The sequence below is a fragment of the Schistocerca americana genome, chromosome X (genome assembly GCF_021461395.2).
Source record: "Schistocerca americana isolate TAMUIC-IGC-003095 chromosome X, iqSchAmer2.1, whole genome shotgun sequence".
Taxonomy (NCBI): domain Eukaryota; kingdom Metazoa; phylum Arthropoda; class Insecta; order Orthoptera; family Acrididae; genus Schistocerca; species Schistocerca americana.
Genome location: NC_060130.1, coordinates 105844084 through 105867278, shown reverse-complemented (window position 1 = coordinate 105867278; position 23195 = coordinate 105844084). Strand labels below are relative to the sequence as shown.

At 38.2% G+C, this 23195-nt stretch overlaps 1 protein-coding gene across 4 annotated transcripts in view; it reads left to right on the top strand.

Moving 5' to 3' along the window:
- The window catches only part of LOC124555453 (muscle calcium channel subunit alpha-1-like), a 566027-nt gene that overhangs the window by 385647 nt on the left and 157185 nt on the right, over positions 1-23195 (top strand). For all 4 annotated transcript variants that reach the window (XM_047129373.1, XM_047129372.1, XM_047129371.1 and 1 more), the window contains exons 23-24: positions 14888-14940; positions 15144-15290. In XM_047129373.1, the coding sequence (XP_046985329.1) occupies positions 14888-14940; positions 15144-15290 (200 nt within the window). The remainder of the gene's footprint in view (positions 1-14887; positions 14941-15143; positions 15291-23195) is intronic.

Here is a 23195-nt window from a genome sequence, read left to right as displayed (position 1 = left end):
AAGTAACAATCCAGACCCAGTCAAACCACGGTATTGACCATCTAGGCAGGATTGAACTACAGACAACAAAAGCCATGTTCCTCCTTCCTGGTGGAATGACTAGAACTGATCAACTGTTGGACCCCCTCTGTCTAATAAGCTCTGCTCATGCATGGTTGTTTACATCTTTGGGTGGGTTTAGTGACATCTCTGAACAGTCAAGGTGACTGTGTCTGTGATACAATATCCACAGCCAATGTGTATCTTCATGAGTTCTAGGAACCGGGGTGATGCAGAACTTTTTTGATGTGTATATGATTTGGGTATGGTTGATGAAATTACTGATAAATGTTCTACTTATGTTGGGTATAGGAGATGGCCACTGCATGTCTTCTACAACATATTGAACATGGTGGCAATAAATGTATTGGTCATCTACAAAATTGTACAGGAGAAGAAAATGGAAGGAAGAAGTTCATACTCCAGATGGCGAATCAACTTAAGGGAACAAAAGAGCAGTAAGAACAGAGAAAAAGAGGAAAGGGGACCAAAATCATGTAGAAAGTGGGAGGAGTGCCAAATCAGGCTCTGCAAAGGCAACAAGACCAGTGACAACTGTGTAAAGTGCTACAAAGCTGTGTGTAGAAAGTGTGCACACTAAGCAGAAATCATGTGTGCTAACTGAATGTAGCAGATTCCACTGACGAGTAAAAGTTGCAACAAAGCCAATGCAGAATACATGTGAGTGTAATATGGACCATATATACTTAATGTGTCTAGAAGATTGTAATGTATGAAAGTCTAATGTTTATGAAACTTGTTAGCAATGATAAATTGGTTGTAATGAGTAAGTAATATATTAATTAGCATGTTAAATAATTATTGTTATAATTCACAAAACGGTATGGATTAGCATACACTGAAGTAAAATTCTTGTTAAAGTCAAATATGAAGATATTGTATGCAGAGTCAAACTGACCCCTTTTTACCATTTTAGGAATGTCAGAAACTCTGCTGTTCTTGTGTTAAGTAATATACAGTTGTTGAAGCTAACCATTACTCGTGTGCAACTTTGTTTCTATTAGGTTTACTCAGCATTCTGGATTTTACTTTAGTGGTCTTTATAATTCACTAACATTTCATAGGATTCAAATGAACCCCAGAAACCTTACAATACAAAAGTTGAAGTAGTAATGGGCAGTTAGTGAAAACAGATGCCCTCACAGTGAAAGGAGTCGGGTAAGAAATCGTTTGTGAACAGTTCTATTTCAAATTGTGAAAGAAATTAAAAAAATATTTAGGGTATACCAGAATATGTTTTTGATTATGATAACAAATTTCTATGATAAAAAAGACCTTCAAGGATTAGATGTTAGGCTGCTATCAGAAAAGAACTTGTAACTGTGTTCATTTTGTCATTGCTTAAACCCAAGAAACTTGCCTGAACTACACAATACTCTTCATTCTTACAAGGTTGTTGGCAATGTGCAATGAACTGATGGTTATTGCATTTAAGTAATATGAATGCAAGACAGAAATTAATGATATAAAAGGTCAGCTAGAGAAAAAGTTAAGTTTATCAGTCTCTTCTATGATTTGCTAATGTTTGAACTTATTAAAGCTGAAGTCATTCCCATTAACATCTAACCTGAATTTTCCCTTTCATTATCAGAACTATCACTATATGGTCTCAGCATCACAAGGGAAAAAGTAAATTGCTATAATCATGAAGGACCTGCTTGTCAAGAGTAAATAGCGTATTTGTTGACCATATTTTTGTGTAAATCACTTGGATGTCCATTCTGTTTGGAATTCTGTGTATGGGTTGAGAACACAAAAATGTAAGAAACAAAGGTCAGTAGATGAATATCATATAATAACCCTACTTTCACTAAAAAGGAAACTCAGTATTCCAAAATTCCTATTACGGTTCATAGACTTCACTCAAATAATCTGTTAATCTCTGTCTTTTCGTACACACAAGGTATGGCTTAGAAAAGGAAAAAAAACTTAATTGAAAAATACATTAAAAAGTTAGAAACCAGGGAAAAATTGTTACTTCCAGTACTTTCAACAGTAGTGTGAGCTTCAGGCTTTTATTGAGGAGAGAGAATCTAATGTGGAAAAGCGTCATGGGTTTACAGACATTTACTTCTGTACTGGTGATTGCTGGAATATTATCAGTTCCCATAGATAAAGAGATGAGATACAGAAAGCACATTCTTAACTTTTCATTGGTACATTTGGTCTACACTTCCTCTTCAGAAATGATAATGACACTTGCCATGAAGAAGTCTTGCAAACCTGTCCTCACCTCTTCGCCGGAAGTGAGATAGACTGCCAATTGAGTTCTTGAATCACCTTATAGTGGGGAAATTTATTTCTGTCTTGTATGTGTGGGAGGTAGGCTAATCATATCTTACGTTATATCTTTTGTTGATGAGATTTTCCTGTTTTGTTGCTTCTTCTGAAATGTGTATCATTAGGTTCTGAGGTTTGCAAATTAAATCACTTGCACACTACTGAATGTCAGCTGTGTTGTGATTGAGCATTATGTGGTCTAGTAATTCCTTTGGTACTGCATTAAGCAAATATGCTCACAATCTTTGATTTTTCTTAGCTCTTTGGACATTATTGTGTCAGTCATCACCAGTGATTTTCTTGTACGTTGTAGGCGGTTTCTTGTTTAAATATTTTGTTACCTAGAAACACTGTTCATTTCTTAACTCCTTCTATACATCAGTGAGATGAGTATTTTTTTCTTGGTTTCAGAAGATTGCTGAAGAACGCTTAAAGCCATGTATACCTCCTTATACATTACCTAAGAGACCACTTCTCACTGTACTGTCCATCATATGGATATGATAATTCAAATAAATGCTGCGCCAATGAAATGGATACAGTGCACAAATCATTATGTAAGCTGGAGAAGTCTTGAGAAATATTTCATGATTTTTTTTTTTAAAGAACTATTTGTGGCTCAGCCCTATTTAAAATTAAAGTAGATCATTTAAAAAAAATGCTCTCAAGCATCCTTTACTATGACCCACACAAGAAGGAGGCACCAACAGAGATTTAAGTGTTCTTTGGTAGTGTACATTTTATGCGTGCATTATAAAAGGTGATTTGACCTTATATGATCATAAGGTTAAAACTACCGTACGCCCTGGAAACTCTGATATTATCCAAATACAATAAACAAGGGCACAGGCACTAAAAAAGTTTCAAGGTAACCTATCTACTGGGGTCTCAAAGTTTTTTGAGTACCAAGAGCATAATTTCGATGTACTATCATCGACAGTGAAGAGGAGATTATGGAAGACATTTTAAATTCATTACTCATGCTACACCATCAAATATAAAAGAAAGGTTACTGAAGATATTTTATGGAAAAGGAAGCCCGTGTGCCACAATGTCTATATTACAGAGGTATATTCTTCAGAACTGATCTGAAATGGGTGTCCCCATAATAACAAATGCTTCCACAGAATAATGTCTAAAAACAGCCTTGATCACACTCTGTGATTTATGGTAGCTGTGAAGTCACCACTGAAGCATAAGAGTAACAAATAGCTTATTTTCCAAATGATGTGCTGATGAGGAGACTTTTTCCAACTTGTTTCCATGTGCTTGGCATCATACTGACACCATGTTGCCTCATTAAAATAAATAAAAGTAAAATATTACCAAAGTAAGTGTAATCAATAGTAGTGAAGTAATGAATGAAAACTGTAGCTTCTAGAAAACCATATATTTTCCACCTAGTTAGAATTCTTACACACAAAGAGCCACTTGGTGCACAAGTGGAATTCTGACAATACCAACATGCTTTTATGAAGAAAATTTGAACCCTCAGTAAACCTTAGTGTATATTTATGGAAGTATTAAGTTTGGATCATCATCAAGAGATCTTCCATGTGCAGTCATTCAAATGTAGCACCCCTCAATGCAGCCATAGTAGGAAATGGAATGGATAGAGAACATATGAAATGATTGTGTTTGTGTTTCTGGTCCAAAATGCTGTTCATAACTGAGAAATGGAATGGTTACATTGAACATTTTTAGGAGCTCTTTAATAAAAAATACAACACCCATTAATTAATTAATGTTCAATAAACAACTGTGAAAGGCAAAACCTACTTTCAGGCCAATTTAACTTCCACACCCTATCCAAGTGAATTAAATTTGTCAATCTTTGTTTGACCATTCAGTATAACTATACCCAAATATAAATAATAGAATAACAAATGATAAATGACTTTACACACAAATAGAGACTGTTCTGCTGCGAAATTTCATTTCAGATACCTCTTATTACTTGTTGGGCACAACAGGTTTAGTTTTTCTTTCATTCATTGATTTATTCAAATCTTGGAAGCTACAGAAATTTTCATCTATTTACAAACATTGTTTTGTATATAGCTTTTTATATTTATTCCTGTCTGTAAGACATTTTCTGCTATGCATCAATAGAGACATGGTTTATTCTATCTTTCTTCCATTTGTTGCTTGAAAATCAATATTTAAGTAGTGACATGTATGAGTAGGTTACAAATTTCATTTTATAAGATAGGAAAATTCATTTTAGTTTTCTGAAATTAAAATGAAATACAGACTAAAATTCAGAGTAAACTCAACACTACCTTTCAGTTCTTTGTTTTGATGTTTCATTGGTGATTCTATATGAATTGATTAGCACACACAACAGTTCATTACACACATTGAATATTACTTATATTGGCAAATGTTTCAACTTTTTCTTATGAGAAATTACATAATGTATCACCTTTCTCTGCATGAGAAAGAGAATAATGAGTGGTTCATTGGACTTCCTTTCATTTATAAATTGCAAAGTGTAATTTAGGTAGCATTTGTTAAGTCTTATTCACATGTTATTACTGCAAAAAAAGTCCTCATAATTAATCAGCACAATTTTGCAATTTATTCATCCATCATGGAGCAAAATTCATGCTGTAAATGCTGTCGTAATTTGTACAAAGTAAATTATACATCATAATATGGAAAGCAAAATAATCTGGTAACACTGAACACAATAATAAGGCAACACTCAACATATTCTAGGTAACTGTTAAACACAATAGTAAAAATAGCAATAAAAGCATGCTGTACTAGTTAACATACAAATTTACAAACAACAAGAGTCAAAATGTAAGGTCTTCCTTTGTACAGTCCAGAATTTCTCAACTGCATAAAATGTATCTTTTTTCAGCCAGTTTTGTATGACATTCCTGAAATCATTTAAGAGGGCAGTATTTGCTTGAGAAGGTACTTCATTGGTAAGTTTAATGCCTGACTACATTGTGCTGGCACTGCAACTCAGCTGGAGTGAGGGGTTGTGTTGGATGGTCTGTGTGAGTGGTGAAAGGCGATGGAAAGTTTGGAGGGACAGTTGGCGGTGGGTGGCTAATGAATGGGAGGGAGAGGCAGCATGTGCAAGTAATAGGTATGTGGGACTGTAGCAACCAGAGGGAGCTGTGGGAAGTGCACAATGATGTGAGGGAGGCAGATAGAACAGAGAAACATGGATGCTGTGAAGAAGAGGGTGTGAGTGCAGGATGTGTGGAGTTAAGGTGTTGGAGTGGGGATATAGGTGGATGTGAGGGAGGACCTAGTGGAAATTGAGGCCAGGAGGATTATAGGATTGAAGGACAACTCCAATCTACATAATTCAGAGAATCTGGTGTTTGAGCAAAGGATCCAAATTGTGCAGGTTATGAAGTAGCCATCAAAATCAAGCATGCTGAGCTCACCAACATGTTCTGGCACAGGGTGGTCAACTCTGTTCTAAACCCCAATTTGGCAGTGGCAAGTTATTCAGGTGGACATCTGGTTGGTGGTGATGCCCACATAAAATTCTGTGCAGGAATTGTAGCAGGCCCTTACTCTGATAGGGCAGGATAAGCCTGTAACACAGCTGGAGTAGAATGTGCTGTGTGAGTGTATTAGCACAGGTCTTGCACCTGGCCTTCCATATATATTTGACCCATGTGGCAAATGGTTGTGAAAAGATGTGACGTGAAGGTGGACTAGGTTATTGTGTACGTAAGGGGATGGCGGTGTATCGCTTTGCAAATTGTGCCAAGGATTGTGGATAGGATGTTTCTCATTTCTGGGAATGATAAGTAGTCAAATCTTGACTAAGGATATGATTCAGTTGTTCCAGTCTGGAATGGTATTGAATGATGATGGAGGTGCTTCATACTGTGACATGGATAAAAGTTTGGGTGTAGCCATCAGAGAGATGGAGGTCAACATCCATGGAGGAGACTCATTTGGCTGAGGAGGATCAGGGGAGACATGAGAGAAGTATAGAGACTATGGGGCAATGATTTGCCACCTCAGGACTGATTAAAAACACCAAAGAAGTGACATTAACAGCTGTCCACTGCAGTCAACAGCTGCAACACAGGGATAAACAAGTTGGTATAGAAAAGTGTCCAGTTACAATACTTATGTGCAACTTCTAGGTTCATTGCTTTTCTTGACAAATAGATCAGTGGGGATCTACAGCTCATAACATAAAGAAAACTGATTGTCACTGCAACAAAATACAGTGTATACAGTTTCCAACACAGAACATGGAAAACACATTAATTTAACTTAAGAAAAAGAAAGAAAGAAAGAAAAAGATATATGAACAGATATGTGTTCAGTATTGCCACAAGTTGTGCTGTATGCTGTATGGGTAGCAGTTAATGTCACTGTAGTGTGTGTTATCAGTTGTCAGCTCAAATGTGAATCATACTATTATTTGTTGTTTACTGTTTTTCTGTTCCAGAAGGTCCTTGAAATTTCAAATTTTTGTAATGTTTGCTTATTTTGGAATATTCAGTATTTGTGTGAATAGCTACACTCTGCGTCCAGGACTTCAGTTCTGTTCTGGTGTACACTGGTGTTTGTAATAAAACATGCTTTCAGTGCTAAGTGTTGTACTTCATTGATGACCCTGCTTTCACATTTGGACTTAATTCTGGTTAAAATATGACACTATTTCTGACAACTTTAAATATTATCATACCCATGACCTGTCAATTGGAGAACTGATCTGAGGCATTCAGTCATTCATTTATTTGTATTACCAGCAACGGTTTGATTTATTTTAATCACAGACCATAATTGTATACAGCTTAGCAGTGGTGTAGGCAGGAGGAATAAGTAAAAGGTATTGTTGTGATACAGAGAATTCTGGCAGAATGTAATTAATTTTGGAGAAAAAATTTAGAGATGTTGAATCTTCCACTCAGAGCCTCTATTGTTGTTACTATTTTTCATAAATTAATTAAGAAGAAACTGGCACACATTTACACAAATTATTTCATGTCATTCTAATTGCATGCAAAACTCCCATAAAATAAACTAGATTAAATTTTTATGAAAGGTTAACAAAATAACCAAGATTTCATACAGTCTGATTATATTCATTCATTGTATGTATCAGACAGCTTAAGTATGTTGAAGATAAGAAGTGTAGTTGACTGGCTGGTTGATATGGTGGAGGGGACCAAACAGCGAGATCATTGGTCCAATTGGATTAGGGAAGGATGGGGAAGGAAATTGTCCATGCCCTTTCAAAAGAACCATCCCAGCATTTGCCTGAAAAAATTTAGGGAAAACCTAAATCACGATGGCCAGATGCGGGTTTGAACCGTTGTCGTCGTGCATGTGAGTTAAGTGTGGTAACCACCACAGCACATGGCTCAGTGAGAAGTGTAGTATGATCACCCTTATTTACAAGGTGATTCATTTAAATTTTTCACCTCAGATATTTCCTAGTCCATTTAAGATGCTATAATTCCATTTCAAAAGTCCTTACTAAAATGATGTTTCCTGTTTTTGTAGCTATGTTAATTTCAGAGATATCTTTGCTTTTTCCAATGGAACTACAGTAATTTATGCTATTTATATCATTGTTCTAAGAGAGATGAATTAAATGGTGTTTCACTCTTCAAAATCTGATCACTAGTTTTGGAGTAATAACAATGGTTACAACTGAGGATTTATCTATTTTGAACAACATCTGTCTTATGCAGAAATCCATATTTTTATACAGAACTGCCATGTCAGGCTAATAGTGGTGCTCCAGCCTTACACAGCTAAGGGAGTCTTACAAAAATGGAACTGGGCTGGTATACCAACTGGTAAGCAAAGGACATGGCATCTATGGATGTCTCATCAGTCAACTATTGTAACAGTTCTGTCTTCTTTTGTGCCAGAATCATGACAGAAAGGTGCTCATCAAAAACTGAATTGATTTGTACAATATGGAATTGAAATATAAAGATCATTAAATAAGAACTGTGCATCATGAGTTTGATGTCATGATACACACTTACACAGCCAAATTATATCAGCAACAGCAACAAAATGACAAGGGAATGTTGTCATAAACAGTTTCATAAAATTCCATGCATGTCATCAAGTGTTCAAAATGTCCATGATCTGCTGCAATATACATTTGCATTTGTTGGTGCCTGAAGAGATTCCATTGATATCATTGCACATGTTACAACAAGGCAATGTTTTAAATCCTCTAGAGTCTATACTTCATTTCTGAGTTTACTCCAGAGAAAAAAAGTGCAGTAGTGTCAAGTCAGGTGAATGTGCAGGCTAACTGATTATGATTTCACATGTTCTTCTCTAGTAACCATGAAACACCTTGTGAACCCTTTTCTAGCTACAAGTGAGTACTGGGCCAGCACCCATTGTGCTGTTCTCACATATATCTTCACGTTTCAAGTGGTATGTGGATTTCTTCAATGAAGTAAGGACCAATCACATATACTCCAACAATTATGCACCAAACAGTCTCACACTGCTGCATCTGTTGTTCAGCCTGCTTCAACCAGTGGAGATTATCTGCAGCCCAATAACATATATCATATACATTCAGCTCTCCGTGACGTGTAAAGATGGCTTCATCAGCGAGGAGAATTCTTTGAAGAAAGAATCTTTTACCCTGATGTTGCATCAAATCCTGAGCAGCAGAAGTCCATGCATATTCTGCAACCCCAGTGGTTAAACTGATGATGAGTGTCACATTACACAGATGGAACCTTTTTGCATGTAAAATGTGAACAATACTGGGATGACTTATTCCAGAGGCACTCACAATTTCCCTGGAACTAATAAGTGGACTATGTGCATCAGCTGTCGTAACATCTATTTCATTTGCTCTGCTCATACCAGTCTTGTTCCTTACCCTCTTCACAGTATTCCAATGCCCTTTCAGTAACAATTTTTTGTACATTTGCTGAATTGACCTTCTTGTTGGGCACAGTGTCAGAATATCTTTGTGGATACAACTCAGCAGTTCTCTTCATGTTCCTTGCAATTCTCTAGGAAGGCATAGAATATCTCATTTCTCGTACTTTGCAAGATACATTTATTTTTTCAACCTAACCAGCACTTGACACACATGAACAACACAGACAGAATGAAGGCTACATTTTCTTTGTGATCTATGTATACAGTTATCACGGTGGTGCATCTCTCTGTTTCTTCCTTATCTGACTTGACTTATTTTCTTATTGGGTATGAAATTTTGAATGTCTGCAAAAGACAACAATCAGTTTCATGTTCAGAACAGAAAAATACTCAATTACCTGATTATCGGATTCTGAAGAGTTTAATACCTTTCAATTCATCTCTTTCAGAACTACAATACTAGCAGCAAAAATTACTATAGATCCATTTGAAAAAACGAAATTGATATGATTATGTCTGTAATTAATATAGTTATGAAAAAAGACACTCTGCCGTTTGATGAGGATTTTCTTGCAATTCATCTGGGAGAAAACAGAATTAAGATAGCTGAAGGTCCTAGAAATATTTGAGGTGAACAACCTAAGTGAACCTTTCTGTACATTATCTCCTGGGATTAACTGCCTCAAATTTGTGTGCACTTACCCTTTTTTTTTATATTTCTCATCTTGTGTACTGATTGTACCATCCCTGCAAGCAGACACTGTGACAGAGGCAGATAAACTGGCAGGAGTATTGCAGCCAGATAATGTCAACTACCTGCCACAATATTTCAGTTCACAACCATTTAGCCATCTTCAGGTGAGTGTTTTTCAATGGAGGTTGCTAGTTCATGTCACTACCTTTATGCAAAAAGTTCGTGCGAAGACGCAAGCCCAAAGGCAGTCGCTAAATGAGTGACCTTTGTAAAGTTACACACTGTCTTCAGATACTGATCCATCTATGACATACAGGTGCATACATAATGTTATATTACATGAGCACTCTCTGTCTGAATGTGCATTCACTGAGTTAAAATTCAGATGTTAAAATTAATGAAATTAAATGTCGCTAGGTGTGTCATTGGTTATAAAGTGTTTTCTTTTTGAAGAAATTAAAGAAATCACTGTGTCCCACACATAATCCAGTTGAAAACCACCATCAAAAGTAATAAGAACTTGTGCTAAATGCATTTCTAGTGATTCATTAATAACTGAATCCAAGAAGAATCTTGTCGAGGTGAAGATTTCTGTGGCAGGGTAATCCATGGAATGTCCTGGGGAGATAGATGCTCCACTATAGCTGACTTACTGGAATGTGAAAGGTGCTTGAGGTAATCATGTTCAATGCATCTTTCTCACACTGTGTTATCTGACCAATGTTGTCTTTGCCACACTGACAAGGTATTCTGCAGATTCCAGCATTCCACAATCCAAGATTGTTTTGCTGATCTGAGATGAGCACAAATCTTTGTAGGTCAGTGAAAGATTACTTTGACATGATGTTTTCTTAAGATTCTGCCTAATTTTGATGAAATATTGCCAATTTATGGGAGGAACACCCTGGATTTAAACTACACCTTCTCCTGTTGCTCTTGTGGTTGTTCATGTTTCTTATTCCTTAAAGCTGTGCTGATCTGATGTGGAGAATGTCAGTTATCTTTGAACATTGATTGTAGCTCTCTCTCTCTCTCTCTCTCTCTCTCTCTCTCTCTCTCTCTCTCTCTCTCTTTCAAAAAGAAAACATTTTATGATCAATTACACATCTAATGACATTTAATTTTTACATCTGAATTTTAATTCAGTGAGCACGAATTCTGACAGAGCACACTCATGTAGTATCACATTACGCATGTGCCTACATGTGGAGTAGTATTCAAAGAGAGCACGTAGCTTGACAGAGGCTGCTCATGTAGCAGCTGCCTTTGCACAGGTGTCTTCATACCTATTTTTGGTATTAAGGTAGTGACATGAAGTAGCTACCTCCAGTGAAAAACACTCACCTGAAGATGACTGAATGGTTGTCATCTGAAATATTGTGAGAGGAAGTCAACACTATCCGCTTTGAATTCCAAAGCTTCATGGAATACTCTTTACACTGGGAAAATTTTAAGAATCGCAGCAGTGGAGTGGTGGAAATGTGTCACAGAGGGCACATGCATCTTGTAGTATGGGCAGACACACTGATGAAAGTGTTTATTTGCTGGCAACAGTAATAGGAGCAGGCGGTATACACACTGGCTCAGCCACCACAGACCTCATGCTGAATATTGCTGTCTTGTTCTTAGTTGTTAGATGACTGTGTCATCCGCATGCCAAGTTTATTGCCTTGCACTTCTCTGCGTGGGTTCAGATGGGCTGCTTCCCGTAGATTGACTCACTCGGTGAGTTCATTTCTGCTGCCTGGTTTGTTATTGAGCCACTGTCAGCCTGTGAAACACCCTTACCGACAATGTAAAGAGGCACCATTGTCACACCTGTGCAGATACTAAACTCATCTTCTGAGATAATGAAGCGTAGTATGTTGTTAGGTGACAGTTTCTCAGTTTTGTTATGTATCTACACAAAATTATTTCCAGAGTTCTAAATTGGGGGAGAATGTTTCTTGGATTTTACAAAATGTCTCTTACTGTTAGTAAAGCACTTACACAGTATAATGCACAGCTTCATTGGTTGTAGCAGTTATTGACTGTCTTGTTCTACAGTGCTATGATTAGCATGAATGCATACTAATGTACCTTTGACATATACTATAATGCTTAATCCAGTTTTCCTTCAGTAGTGTTTCTCAAACAATAAATAAGAATGATTGGCTATAAACCTCAGCAAAAATCCAGTAATAAATTAGTAGCAGGGTGAACAGGCTAGTACAAACATATGAAAACACTGATTGTTGGATTAATCCAGTTTTTTTCAGAAAGTCTGTGAGTGTATGTCAGAAATTCTATTTCTGGTCTTTCATCACAATGGAAGGAAAGTTGTGATGTACATTTTTACGTAATACCTTGGAGTGGGAAATATGAGGTCAAAAACATCCAGTATCAGGTTCTATGGAATGTAAGAGTTCAGGCGTTAATTGAGAAGGTGTTATATGAAAAATATTGAAATGCATTGAAAAGTTTAAATGAAGCAGCTCTCCTACTCCACCCAGTAGAAAAGAGAAAACGGTGTACCATTAGGAGGAGGAAAAAAGAAAGGAAAGATATGTCAAACAGTACAGAAGCAAAGGAGTCCTCTGAAAGTATACAGAAAATATGTGAACTTTTTTGGGGAGGGGAGTTAAGAAAAGTATTTTTTATATATATTGATATGACGGGTCCTGCAAATGGTGCTACATTTGACATTTGATGGTGAATAAGAAGCATGTGTAGTTACAGAGTAAGAAGTTGTTGTGGTCAGTGGTATGGGAATGTGTTCCTTGTGTTGACGATTTTTATCCCTCTGGAGAACATATACTGTGGGTGAACCTCCTGTCATTTGTGGTTAGATATATCCTATGCATCCACTCCATTAGAGAGGCTGAATATGATTTCAGATAAGTGGTATGATAGCAGTTGCTAAAGCAAGATAAAGAGAAAGTGAAAATAAATACTGATTCCATAAATCAATTTTTAAAGTGACCCAGAGTGTGTAGGTATTGCAGTTTCACTATATTTGTAATGCATGATGATTTTATGACAGTGGGAGAGAAAGAAAGTCACTCTTTACAGAATCCTTAAATTATTAATATATGTTGCTATCATACAGATACCTCTGTGTGATGAGATCTACTCTTTAAAAAGGTTTGACATATTAGGTGAAAATATAGTCAGTAATAAGGAAGTAGGGAGTCTCTTCAGAGAGACTGAGAAATGAAGTGAATGAGGGTCAGCTACAGCAAAACCATGACCAGGGATATTGTTATATAAAAGGGCATAATGTGAATTGTCACAGACCAAGTGCCATGTGGTGGTGATAGATTGCTGAGATGGTCAACTAAATGGATAATGGTGAATAAGATGATATTTAAGGACAGTTTTTGTTTTGCATTACAACTAGAATATTGTGATTCTCCAGGAAGGGAGCAATTTCTGTGGGGCCACTGTAGTTGGTGGCAGTTGTATATTCAGAGAGTTTGGGTTTCTGAATTTTAACTTTAGTTAGATAGTAGGGGTACTGGTAGTGAACAGGAGCTAATAACCTCTGTAAAAAGAACAAATATCCACATTGAATCAGGGATTATGTGAATGTGTGGGAAGTCCTTTTGTACGTTCAGAACTGGTTTGCTTCACAACTAGAAACATCTTGTTTCTACTGCTATCCAAATTCCTACTTTCCCCTTCCTTGAGTTAACCTCTATTTACATTTCATACTGTACACTTTCACTTTGTATTCTCCCACATCTTATCTATCCCAGTATGTCCCATCATTCTTTCATGTAACACTGCCAGCGTCCCTCATAACCCCTCCCCCTCCCCCCCCCCCCCCCCCCGACCCCCTTTTTCCTATACCTTCATATAAGAGTTTCTTGCAATTCTTCCACAGTTATTTCACTCGAGTCATTTTAAACTTCCTCTTTCATTTTTCCCAGTCTTTCTAATTCAGTTTTCCTACACCTGGAATTTCCTCATCCCCCTCATTCAGTCTACATATCATGTGTCACAAAAAAATCTGTTATTTTGGACCTGAAAACACTCTATTACTGTTTTTAAAGAACAAAAATAAACATGTAAAAACTAAACTAACTGAGTTATATTCATCATCTGCAACTTCAAGTTTAAGGTAAATAGCAGGCATTGTGCCTTTTCTTGAATACTTATTACTCTGGATTTTTGAAAGTTCTTATTACATCAAGCAAATCGCTAATCATGCACTGATAATATGTTATCGTGTTAAGTGGATTATTTTTCTGTTAAAAGAGTCAAAATTTACATTTTCTTTTTCCTTTTTATTAAATATGGCATTTCATCCATTCTTATGATATATAATGAATGATCATTGTGTACTTAGAAAATTGGCATTGTTGCCACAGCAACCATAATCACCACCACTGCTAGCACAACAGATTACTCTTATTGTAATAACAGGCAAAGATGTATGCAAAAGACAACCACAAAGGATAAAGACTTAAATCATAGTGCTATGGTACTGATTCTTTTAATGTGGTGGAAGGTGTCATTTGTTAACTGCCCACTTCTGTTCTGCTCTAGTGTTTTAACATGATCCCCAATTATGCACATGCAAAATATTATCTGACCTTATTCACTGGTTTGTTAGAATTTACATCCCTCGCTGACACCATCTTACTACAATGTGAACAAGTTAGCAAATAGAATTCAGGAGAACATATTTTTTTTTAAAAAAAGTGCACCATTTTCATAATTTTGTGTGTGATGTTTATATGCCCCCTTGTTTTTGTTATCCTTCAAATTATGAAATATTTGTAAGTTCAAAGCCAGTTCCAATGACAGAAATAACAAAAGTACTATAGTTTCATTTTTACTTTTATGCATAATTTTAAATAGGTGTAGTCTCTAAAAGTTTGTTACACATTTTAGCTTCATGAATTACCTTTCTTTTTACAATATCTGAAAAAGAAATGTATCATACATGCATCACATAATTACTGTCAATAAGTAACCTGACATCATACTGATTCTGAATTCCAGGGTAAATTCTTTTCATGCACAGATGGCTCAAAGATGACCAAGGATGAATGTCAGTGAGTATTTTCACCACAGAATACATTACAGATCATCATAAATGTGGCATTATATTCTGATTTTAAATGTATTTAAGGTGTTAATTGGTTTAGTTCTTTCATTTTGTTTGTAAATATGGCAATTAAATTTTATATTTCTTCTGTTTTTTTTCCTTGTGACTTTTTTTCATGTGACTTTCTTTATTTTTCTTTTCTGCATACAGAGGCACATTCTTAGTTTTTGAAGATGGTGACATTAATCAACCAAAAGTGGAAACCAGAGAGTGGGAAAGAAATCGGTTTCATTTTGATGATGTTGCTAAGGCCATGCTCACACTTTTTACTGTATCTACATTTGAAGGTTGGCCTGGGTAAGTACTGAAGTAATTTGTTAAGCTAGAAATTAGTTTATTTGTCTTGATGTTGGAAAATAATAGGACCAAATGTGTATTTCTATATGTCACCATTTATCGTAACAGTTGATGTTAAATTACCCACTAAGACAATGAACAACCAACACCAGTGAACGTATTCCATCATAAATGTGGATGAAATGTAATTATTATTTTTTATTTATTAATAACAGGAATTATTTTTGCCATGTTTTTGTACAGTTTCATTTATTCACTGGTGTCAAATTCTCAAGCATTTTTTTGAAATGTTTGCAGTCCATTTGAAGAATTTATGAGGAATGCAGGAGAGTATTTATATTTAGTTGCTATGTTTAGGACCAGAAACATGGCAGAATTCAACAGGGATACTTACAGAATTTCAGACTATTTCTAGCATTTTATCTGTTTGTAGTATACACCACATTTTCCATGAACTTATAGTGTAAGTATGTTGTTCAGATGCTGAATGAGTCAATACAGCATTCAAAAGAACACAGTAATAATCACGACATTAAATGAAAAAAACAGCACTTCATGTTTTGTATTAATGCAATAAGAGGTAAAAATACAATATACATGGTGTATAAAAGGATGCTACAAGTTTATATGCCAACTAGCTTTGCAAATGATGAAAAGATTGAAAAAATGTATGATGAGACAAAAGAAACCATTCAGATAGTTAAGGGAGACAAAAATGTAATTGTGCTAGATGAAAGCTTAAAAGGATAGGTTAAAGAAAGGCAAAACCGTCAGCCACAGATTAGCAACCGCACCGAGTCAACGCAGATGGGAAGCCTTAGCGCAGATGATTAAATCGGGCGCCAACACCTCGCGCGCGCGAACGGGGTACGTCGCTCCCGGCCGCATTTCCCGCGCCGCGGCGCGCTTCCGCAGACCGCGACCCGTTTCTCCAGCAGAGGACTCTGGTATTCGACGCTGTCTACAATTGGTCTTCGATGACGTTATGCCCCGCTGGCGCCTGCGCTGTTCTAGAAAGCCAGCATATAAATTGGCGCGTTTCTCAGCGACGCGACAGTAGCACCTGAAGATGGCGGGCAGTTGTCTCGCTGAAATATTGTGCGCCTTCTACAATATTATCCGGCGTAAGTCCCGAGAACCTATCAAGCAGATGCAGCACCGGGAAAGCCTCAAACAGCACAAGGAAAAAATACATTTATAGTTTTTTAGACGTAGATAAACATTTGACAATTTTGAGTGGTATGTACTCTAAGTCATCATTGCAAAATGCTGACATGAATTATTTCCAGAAGAATGGAAAAATTGGTAGAAGCTGACCTTGAGGAAGATCAGTTTTGGTTCCAGGGAAATGTTGGAACATGCGAGGCAGTACTGACTCTATGATGTAGCTTAAAAGGATAGGTTAAAGAAAGGCAAACATACATTTATAGTTTTGTAGATATATATAAACATTTGACAATTTTGAATGGTATGTACTCTTTGAAATTCTGAAGATAGCAGCAGTAAAATATAGGGTGTGAAAGGTCATATACAACTTTTGCAGAAACCAGACAGCAGTTATAGAAGTTGAAGGTCATGAAAGGAAAACAATGGTTGAGAAGGGAGTGAGACAGGACAATAGACTATCCCTGTTGTTATTCAATTTGTACATTCAGCAAGTAGTGAAGAAAGCAAAAGAAAAATTTGGTGAAAGAGTTAAACTCCAGGGAAAGAAATAAAAACTTGGGGGTTTGTTGATGACATTATAATTCTGTAAGAGACAGCAACGTACTTTGAAGTGCAGTTGAGTGAAGTGGACAGTGGCCTCAAAGGAGGATATAAGATGAAGATTAATAAAATCAAAGCAATGGTAATGGAATGCAGTTAAATTCAAGCAGGCAAAGTTGCTACAGATATGAAGCTGACCATCTGGTTTTTTAACAATCAGAAATGGCACAGACAGCTTACTGGACATAATAGGTTGTATGACCCCCTATGACATCAGTCTGTCCAATTCTGATTTCACTTGATTGTGCAAAGCTACTGGAATGTGTTATGCCCAGAAAAAGTGCAGCTAGACCATAAGTTCCAAGGTAAGTGGACTGTAAAATTAGTGGCACAACATAACCCATCTAAAAAAAAGAGAAGTACTCAAAACACAGAGAATCTACTGGTGGTAAGATGTCTGGTCATAAATGAGGTGCACCACTTCTGAAATGGAAAAACCATTGAAAGCATCCAGACCAAACAAATTGTTAGCACCAGCTTCATCCACTACTAGAAAAGTCAAGGGATGAACCACAGATTTATACACAGTGGGGGCCATAAATTGCCCCAAAAATGGGATGTGCTGCTTGTTGTAACTCACCAAACATCGAGTAACCAGAGACACTGCTGAAGCTCTCAAGTCCACATAAGCATCTCAGTTCAGCAATGTCACAGCTGCAACCGTGTCCACTTCTAGTTGGAGGACTTTGTCCATCACTCAAACTTCAATAAACAGTTTGTTATTATTCATAAGTGCTGGAGACACATAATTAACATCCATGTCCATATCTGCAGGAGAGGGCTGGGAATGACACACAGATTCTGTATGTCCTTTTTTCCTACAGTCATCGCAAGTCACCCAGCACTTAGGTCAAGTGGCCCTGTCATGTTGCACAAAACAGTATGAGCAAGATGGATCCACTGAATCCTGCCACTGCGGTGGTGGTTGTTGTTGACTGGCATGTCAATGTGAAGTGAGGTGCTGAGGCCACATTTGTATGGCTGCCATATTGTCCTTCCCTGAGAACTGACCAATGCACAATGGCCAGGAACAGTAGCCATCACAGTGATGTCACACCAAGCCTCAATCTGATTACCAGCAGGATGAGGTACCTTGAAAGACTGAGCAGTATTCAGTGCTTCAATCAAAGATGGTTCCTCACAATGTAGTCCATATTGTCACACCTCCTTGTCAGGAGCCAACCAAATGATGGCACTGAGGACCACAGAATCAGCGTAGGAATCATGATGAACATTGGTAACAAACTGACATTTGTGACTGAGGTTGTGGTGCTCATCCACCCAAGCCCAGTAAGACTGGTGGGGCAGTTTATGACAATGATAGGACTTGAGATGTGCAATGACTTGTGTGCTTACAGTAATAATTGGACAACAATTTACACATTACAATGAACAAAAGTGGTACAGATTTCTGGAGGAGGGCTAACTGGCTCAACAACTGATAAATCTGTGGGACAGGGGAATCCAAGAAGGAACAAAGCCCAACACGTGTTAGTATCATTGACACCAAAAGTGAGAAAGTGTTGCTGAAGCTGATTCTCGTAAGCTTCCCCATTCTTTGACTGCATCATTGTAATGCAGAAAAGATGGCAAGTACACCAGCAGCTGTAAGAGCATGTTGCTGCATGAGGAGAGATATGAGCACTACCTCCATGGACAAGAAAACTGGTAGAACAAACAAACAGACTGAGCACACAGAAGTGATCATCACTCTCACTGCAACATGTGTCATAATGTTAGACACAACCGATAGTGTGGCCACTAAGAACAAAAGTTTATTTATCCATATTCAAGTAAACAACAAACATAGAAACAGTACAATTTGCAGTAGAACACAGAGTGAGGGGGAGCACCGGGTGTGCCCTCTTCATATAGACGAGGACTCCAGCAGGCAGCATGACAGATGTCATTCCATACACACTATTCTTGTGACACACCACAGGTGGCCTCTGGTGGCCAGCAAGTGCAGCTGCCATTGGCAGACTATTTGAAGCGTAGTGCACCAGCGGCCTGGTGCTGTTGCAAGTATCCAGGTGTTGCGTACAGTGCTACAGTAGAATGGACAACATTTCAGTCCCGTGCGGCTGTTGTCAGTTGTGTGCTGGCCTCCATCCCCATCATATCTTGCATGTGGATGTTATGGTTTCCTTTGATTGAGCTAAGTACTGGTTCTCATGCCTTACTTAATTGCAAAACCTGTGTTCGTGTGTATTAAGTTAGGTGTCTCACGTATTTCAATGGCTTCTTGAAAAATAGAGTCCCAAAAGTTGTTTGTGTTGGCCAAGATTTTTGTCTGCTGATAATTCAGTTAATGTCTGTTCTCAATGCAGTGTTCTGCTATTGCCGACCTGACAGGCTGCAGTAAGTGGGTGTGGTGCTCGTGTTCTTTGCAGTGATCTTCAATACTGCAGATTGTTTGAGAAATATAGGTTTTCCCACATTCACGTTTTTTTGAGAGCAGTCTCATGCTGTTTGCTGGCAGTGTATCCCCCAAAATTGGCAGACTACTGTTTAAACACAAAATAGCACCAGTGTTCTGCTCTCCAGCCAAAATATGAGGCCTATTAGGGTCAGTCAAAAAATGACATGCATCTCTAAAATGCAGGGATATACCACATCCCATGTGAATGTGGGAAAACCTATATTGGTCAAACAACCCGCACAATTGAAGACTAGTGCAAAGAACATGAGCACCCCATCTTCTTACTGCAGCCCAGCAAGTCCGCAATAGCAGAACACTACATTGAGAATGGACATTCAATGAATTATCAGCAAACAAAAGTCTTGGCCAACACAAACAAATTTTGAGATTCAGTTTTTAAAGAAGGTATTGAAATACATGTGAAAGATAAGTAAATAAACAGGGACACATGTTTCCAACTAAGGAAGGCATGAGAGTCAGTACTTATCTCAATCAAAGAAAATCGTAACATCCGCATGCGAGATGTGATATGGCTGGCAGCTGGCGGACAACTGAAGCTCTGCCTCCCACCACTGCAGCCACACATCCCTCCAACACTGAGCAAGGTGCAGAATCTGTGAGGGTGGAACTCTGGACCTGCAGATATACAGGGTGTTACAAAATGGCACAGCCAAACTTTCAGGAAACATTCCTCACACACAAAGAAAGAAAATATGTTATGTGGACATGTGCCCGGAAACACTTACTTTCCATGTTAGAGCTCATTTTATTACTTCTCTTCAAATCACATTAATCATGGAATGGAAACACACAGCAACAGAATGTACCAGCGTGACTTCAAACACTTTGTTATGGGAAATGTTCAAAATGTCCTCCATTAGTGAGGATACATGCATCCACCCTCTGTCACATGGAATCCCCGATGCGCTGATGCAGCCCTGGAGAAGGGCTGATTGTATCACAGCCGTCTACAATACGAGCACAAGGAGTCTCTACATTTGGTACCAGGGTTGCGTAGACAAGAGCTTTCAAATGCCCCCATAAATGAAAGTCAAGAGGGTTGAGGTTAGGAGAGTGTGGAGGCCATGGAATTGGTCCGCCACTACCAGTCCATCGTTAACTGAATCTGTTGTTGGGAAGCGTACGAACACTTCGACTGAAATGTGCAGGAGCTCCATCGTGCATGAACCACATGTTGTGTCGCACGTGTAAAGGCACATTTTCTAGCAGCACAGGTAGAATATCCTGTATGAAATCATGATAACATGCTCCATTGAGCGTAGGTGGAAGAACATGGGGCCCAATCAAGACATCACCAACAATGCCTGCCCAAACATTCACAGAAAATCTGTGTTGATGACATGATTACACAATTGTGTGTGGATTCTTGTAAGCCCGTACATGTTGATTGTGAAAATTTACAATTTGATCACGTTGGAATGAAGCCTCATCCGTAAAGAGAACATTTGCACTGAAATGAGGATTGACACATTGTTGGATGAACCATTCGCAGAAGTGTACCCATGGAGGCCAGTCAGCTGCTGATAGTGCCTGCACATGCTGTACATGGTTATCCCGTAGCACTCTCCATACAGTGACGTGGTCAACGTTACCTTGTACAGCGGCAACTTCTCTGACGCTGACATTAGAGTTATCGTCAACTGCATGAAGAATTGCCTCATCCATTGCAGGTGTCCTCGTCATTCTAGGTCTTCCCCAGTCCCGAGTCATAGGCTGGAATGTTCCGTGCTCCCTAAGACGCTGATCAATTGCTTCGAACGTCTTCCTGTCGGGACACCTTCATTCTGGAAATCTGTCTCAATACAAATGTACCGTGCCATGGCTATTGCCCCATGCTAATCCATACATCGAATGGACATCTATCAACTCCGCATTTGTAAACATTGCACTGACTGCAAAACCACGTTCGTGATGAACACTAACCTGTTGATGCTACGTACTGATGTGCTTGATGCTAGTACTGTAGTGCAATGAGGTGCATGTCAACACAAGCACTGAAGCCAACATTACCTTCCTTCAATTGGGCCAACTGGTGGTGAATCGAGGAAGTACAGTACATACTGATGAAACTAAAATGAGCTTTAACATGGAAATTAAGCATTTCCGGTCACATGTCCACATAACATCTTTTCTTTATTTGTGTGTGAGGAATGTTTCCTGAAAGTTTGGGCATACCTTTTTGTAATACCCTGTATATACCAGGAGCACACTGCAGACCCATCATTCCATCAGTACCACCTGATAATGGCTGCACAGTTGTACACTGAAATATCATGGACCTGTGATGATTGCATCTGGCAGAACACCCAAGAACCTTGGTAGTGATTTTGAGACTGTTTTAAGCAGTTTTATTCATGCTTAGTAAATGTCTGATTGCAGGTGTGAAGTACTGTACTTCAAGAAACTGTAACATATAAGGTTTTGGGGTCAGAACAACAGCTGTGTAAGCTGTAAATATTTTTGGCTTAATGTTGCATTCTTATCACAGAAATACATGCATTTACACAGTTTGCAATGTGACAATGTTATGACAGTTGTCAAACGAATGCATCTCATCCTCTGAAAGTGGAATAATCCTAAACACAACAATGGTAAATTTTAACTAGAAGTTTCTTTACAAAATTATTCTTACAACTATGTCACGATGTTGGCCAGTGCTACAATAAATCTTCTGATTCCAGGTCAAAGTTTGATACTATTTAGGTTGACAGTCAAGTCTGCAGAGGATGGTTAGTTTTGTGACAAGTTGAGCAAAAGTTTACCCAAGGTTGCTCGAGTTTACAGTGGACACAAGCTGGTGAACCAACAAGTTTATGCCTCTTCTTGTGGTATTTACCTTAACTGTGATCAGCTGTCATCTGCATGGCTGCTCTCATCCTCTGAAATTCCTATAAAAACTAATTAAGCCTTTGCTGATTTTTCCAGCAGAAACTCTCCCTATGTTTCTCGTTATGTGAGAAAACATGTACTCATCCCTAGTCTTGGAATATGGCGATATGCACATACACGGCTGGAGCAGTGTTCATATTAAAATGCCCTCTCAGTCATCACAAGGACAATTAACTAACTGGGCGGTTTGTTTCCCCACAGTTGGAGCTGATTGATGCTGCAGCTAATACCTAGCTGAATTTCAGCCACAGTGAATGCACTGTTCACTCAAATTTCTTCTCCGCATCATACAGACCATTATGCACCCCATTCTGTGCTTGACACCAGTTCAGAGAAGAGTCCCTGAAAATTTTGCTCATCTTTCTCATAGCCGAACTGTCTCCCCACCTGGATTCTTTCATTCTCCAGGTCACAGCTTTTTTCGACCAATAGGAGCATTCTTCTTATTTTGTGGAAACACTCTCTGCCAATCACAAGGGCCCTACCATTGAACTACATCGAAATCTTGGCACTTTACTCCTTCCTAGTTTGTTTCCACCAACTGGATGTTTTGTGCCCACTCCAGACGTCTAAAAGTTATGGTAATGTGTCAGGTTTGGCGATGAAGGGAAAGCAGTAGGCACCCATTGTGGTGAAGGAGTTACTCATTTTCATAAGAGCATTGTTGTTTAATGTAGTAAAGAAAGGCAGGCCAAAACTAAATGGGTTGCCACCCAAGAGAGCAGGAGACGAGAGTGTCTGTTCAGGTCAGAAGCTGCCAGCAGAAGAGAGCAGACGGCGTGTCCGCTCCCTGCAGCTGGCTACGA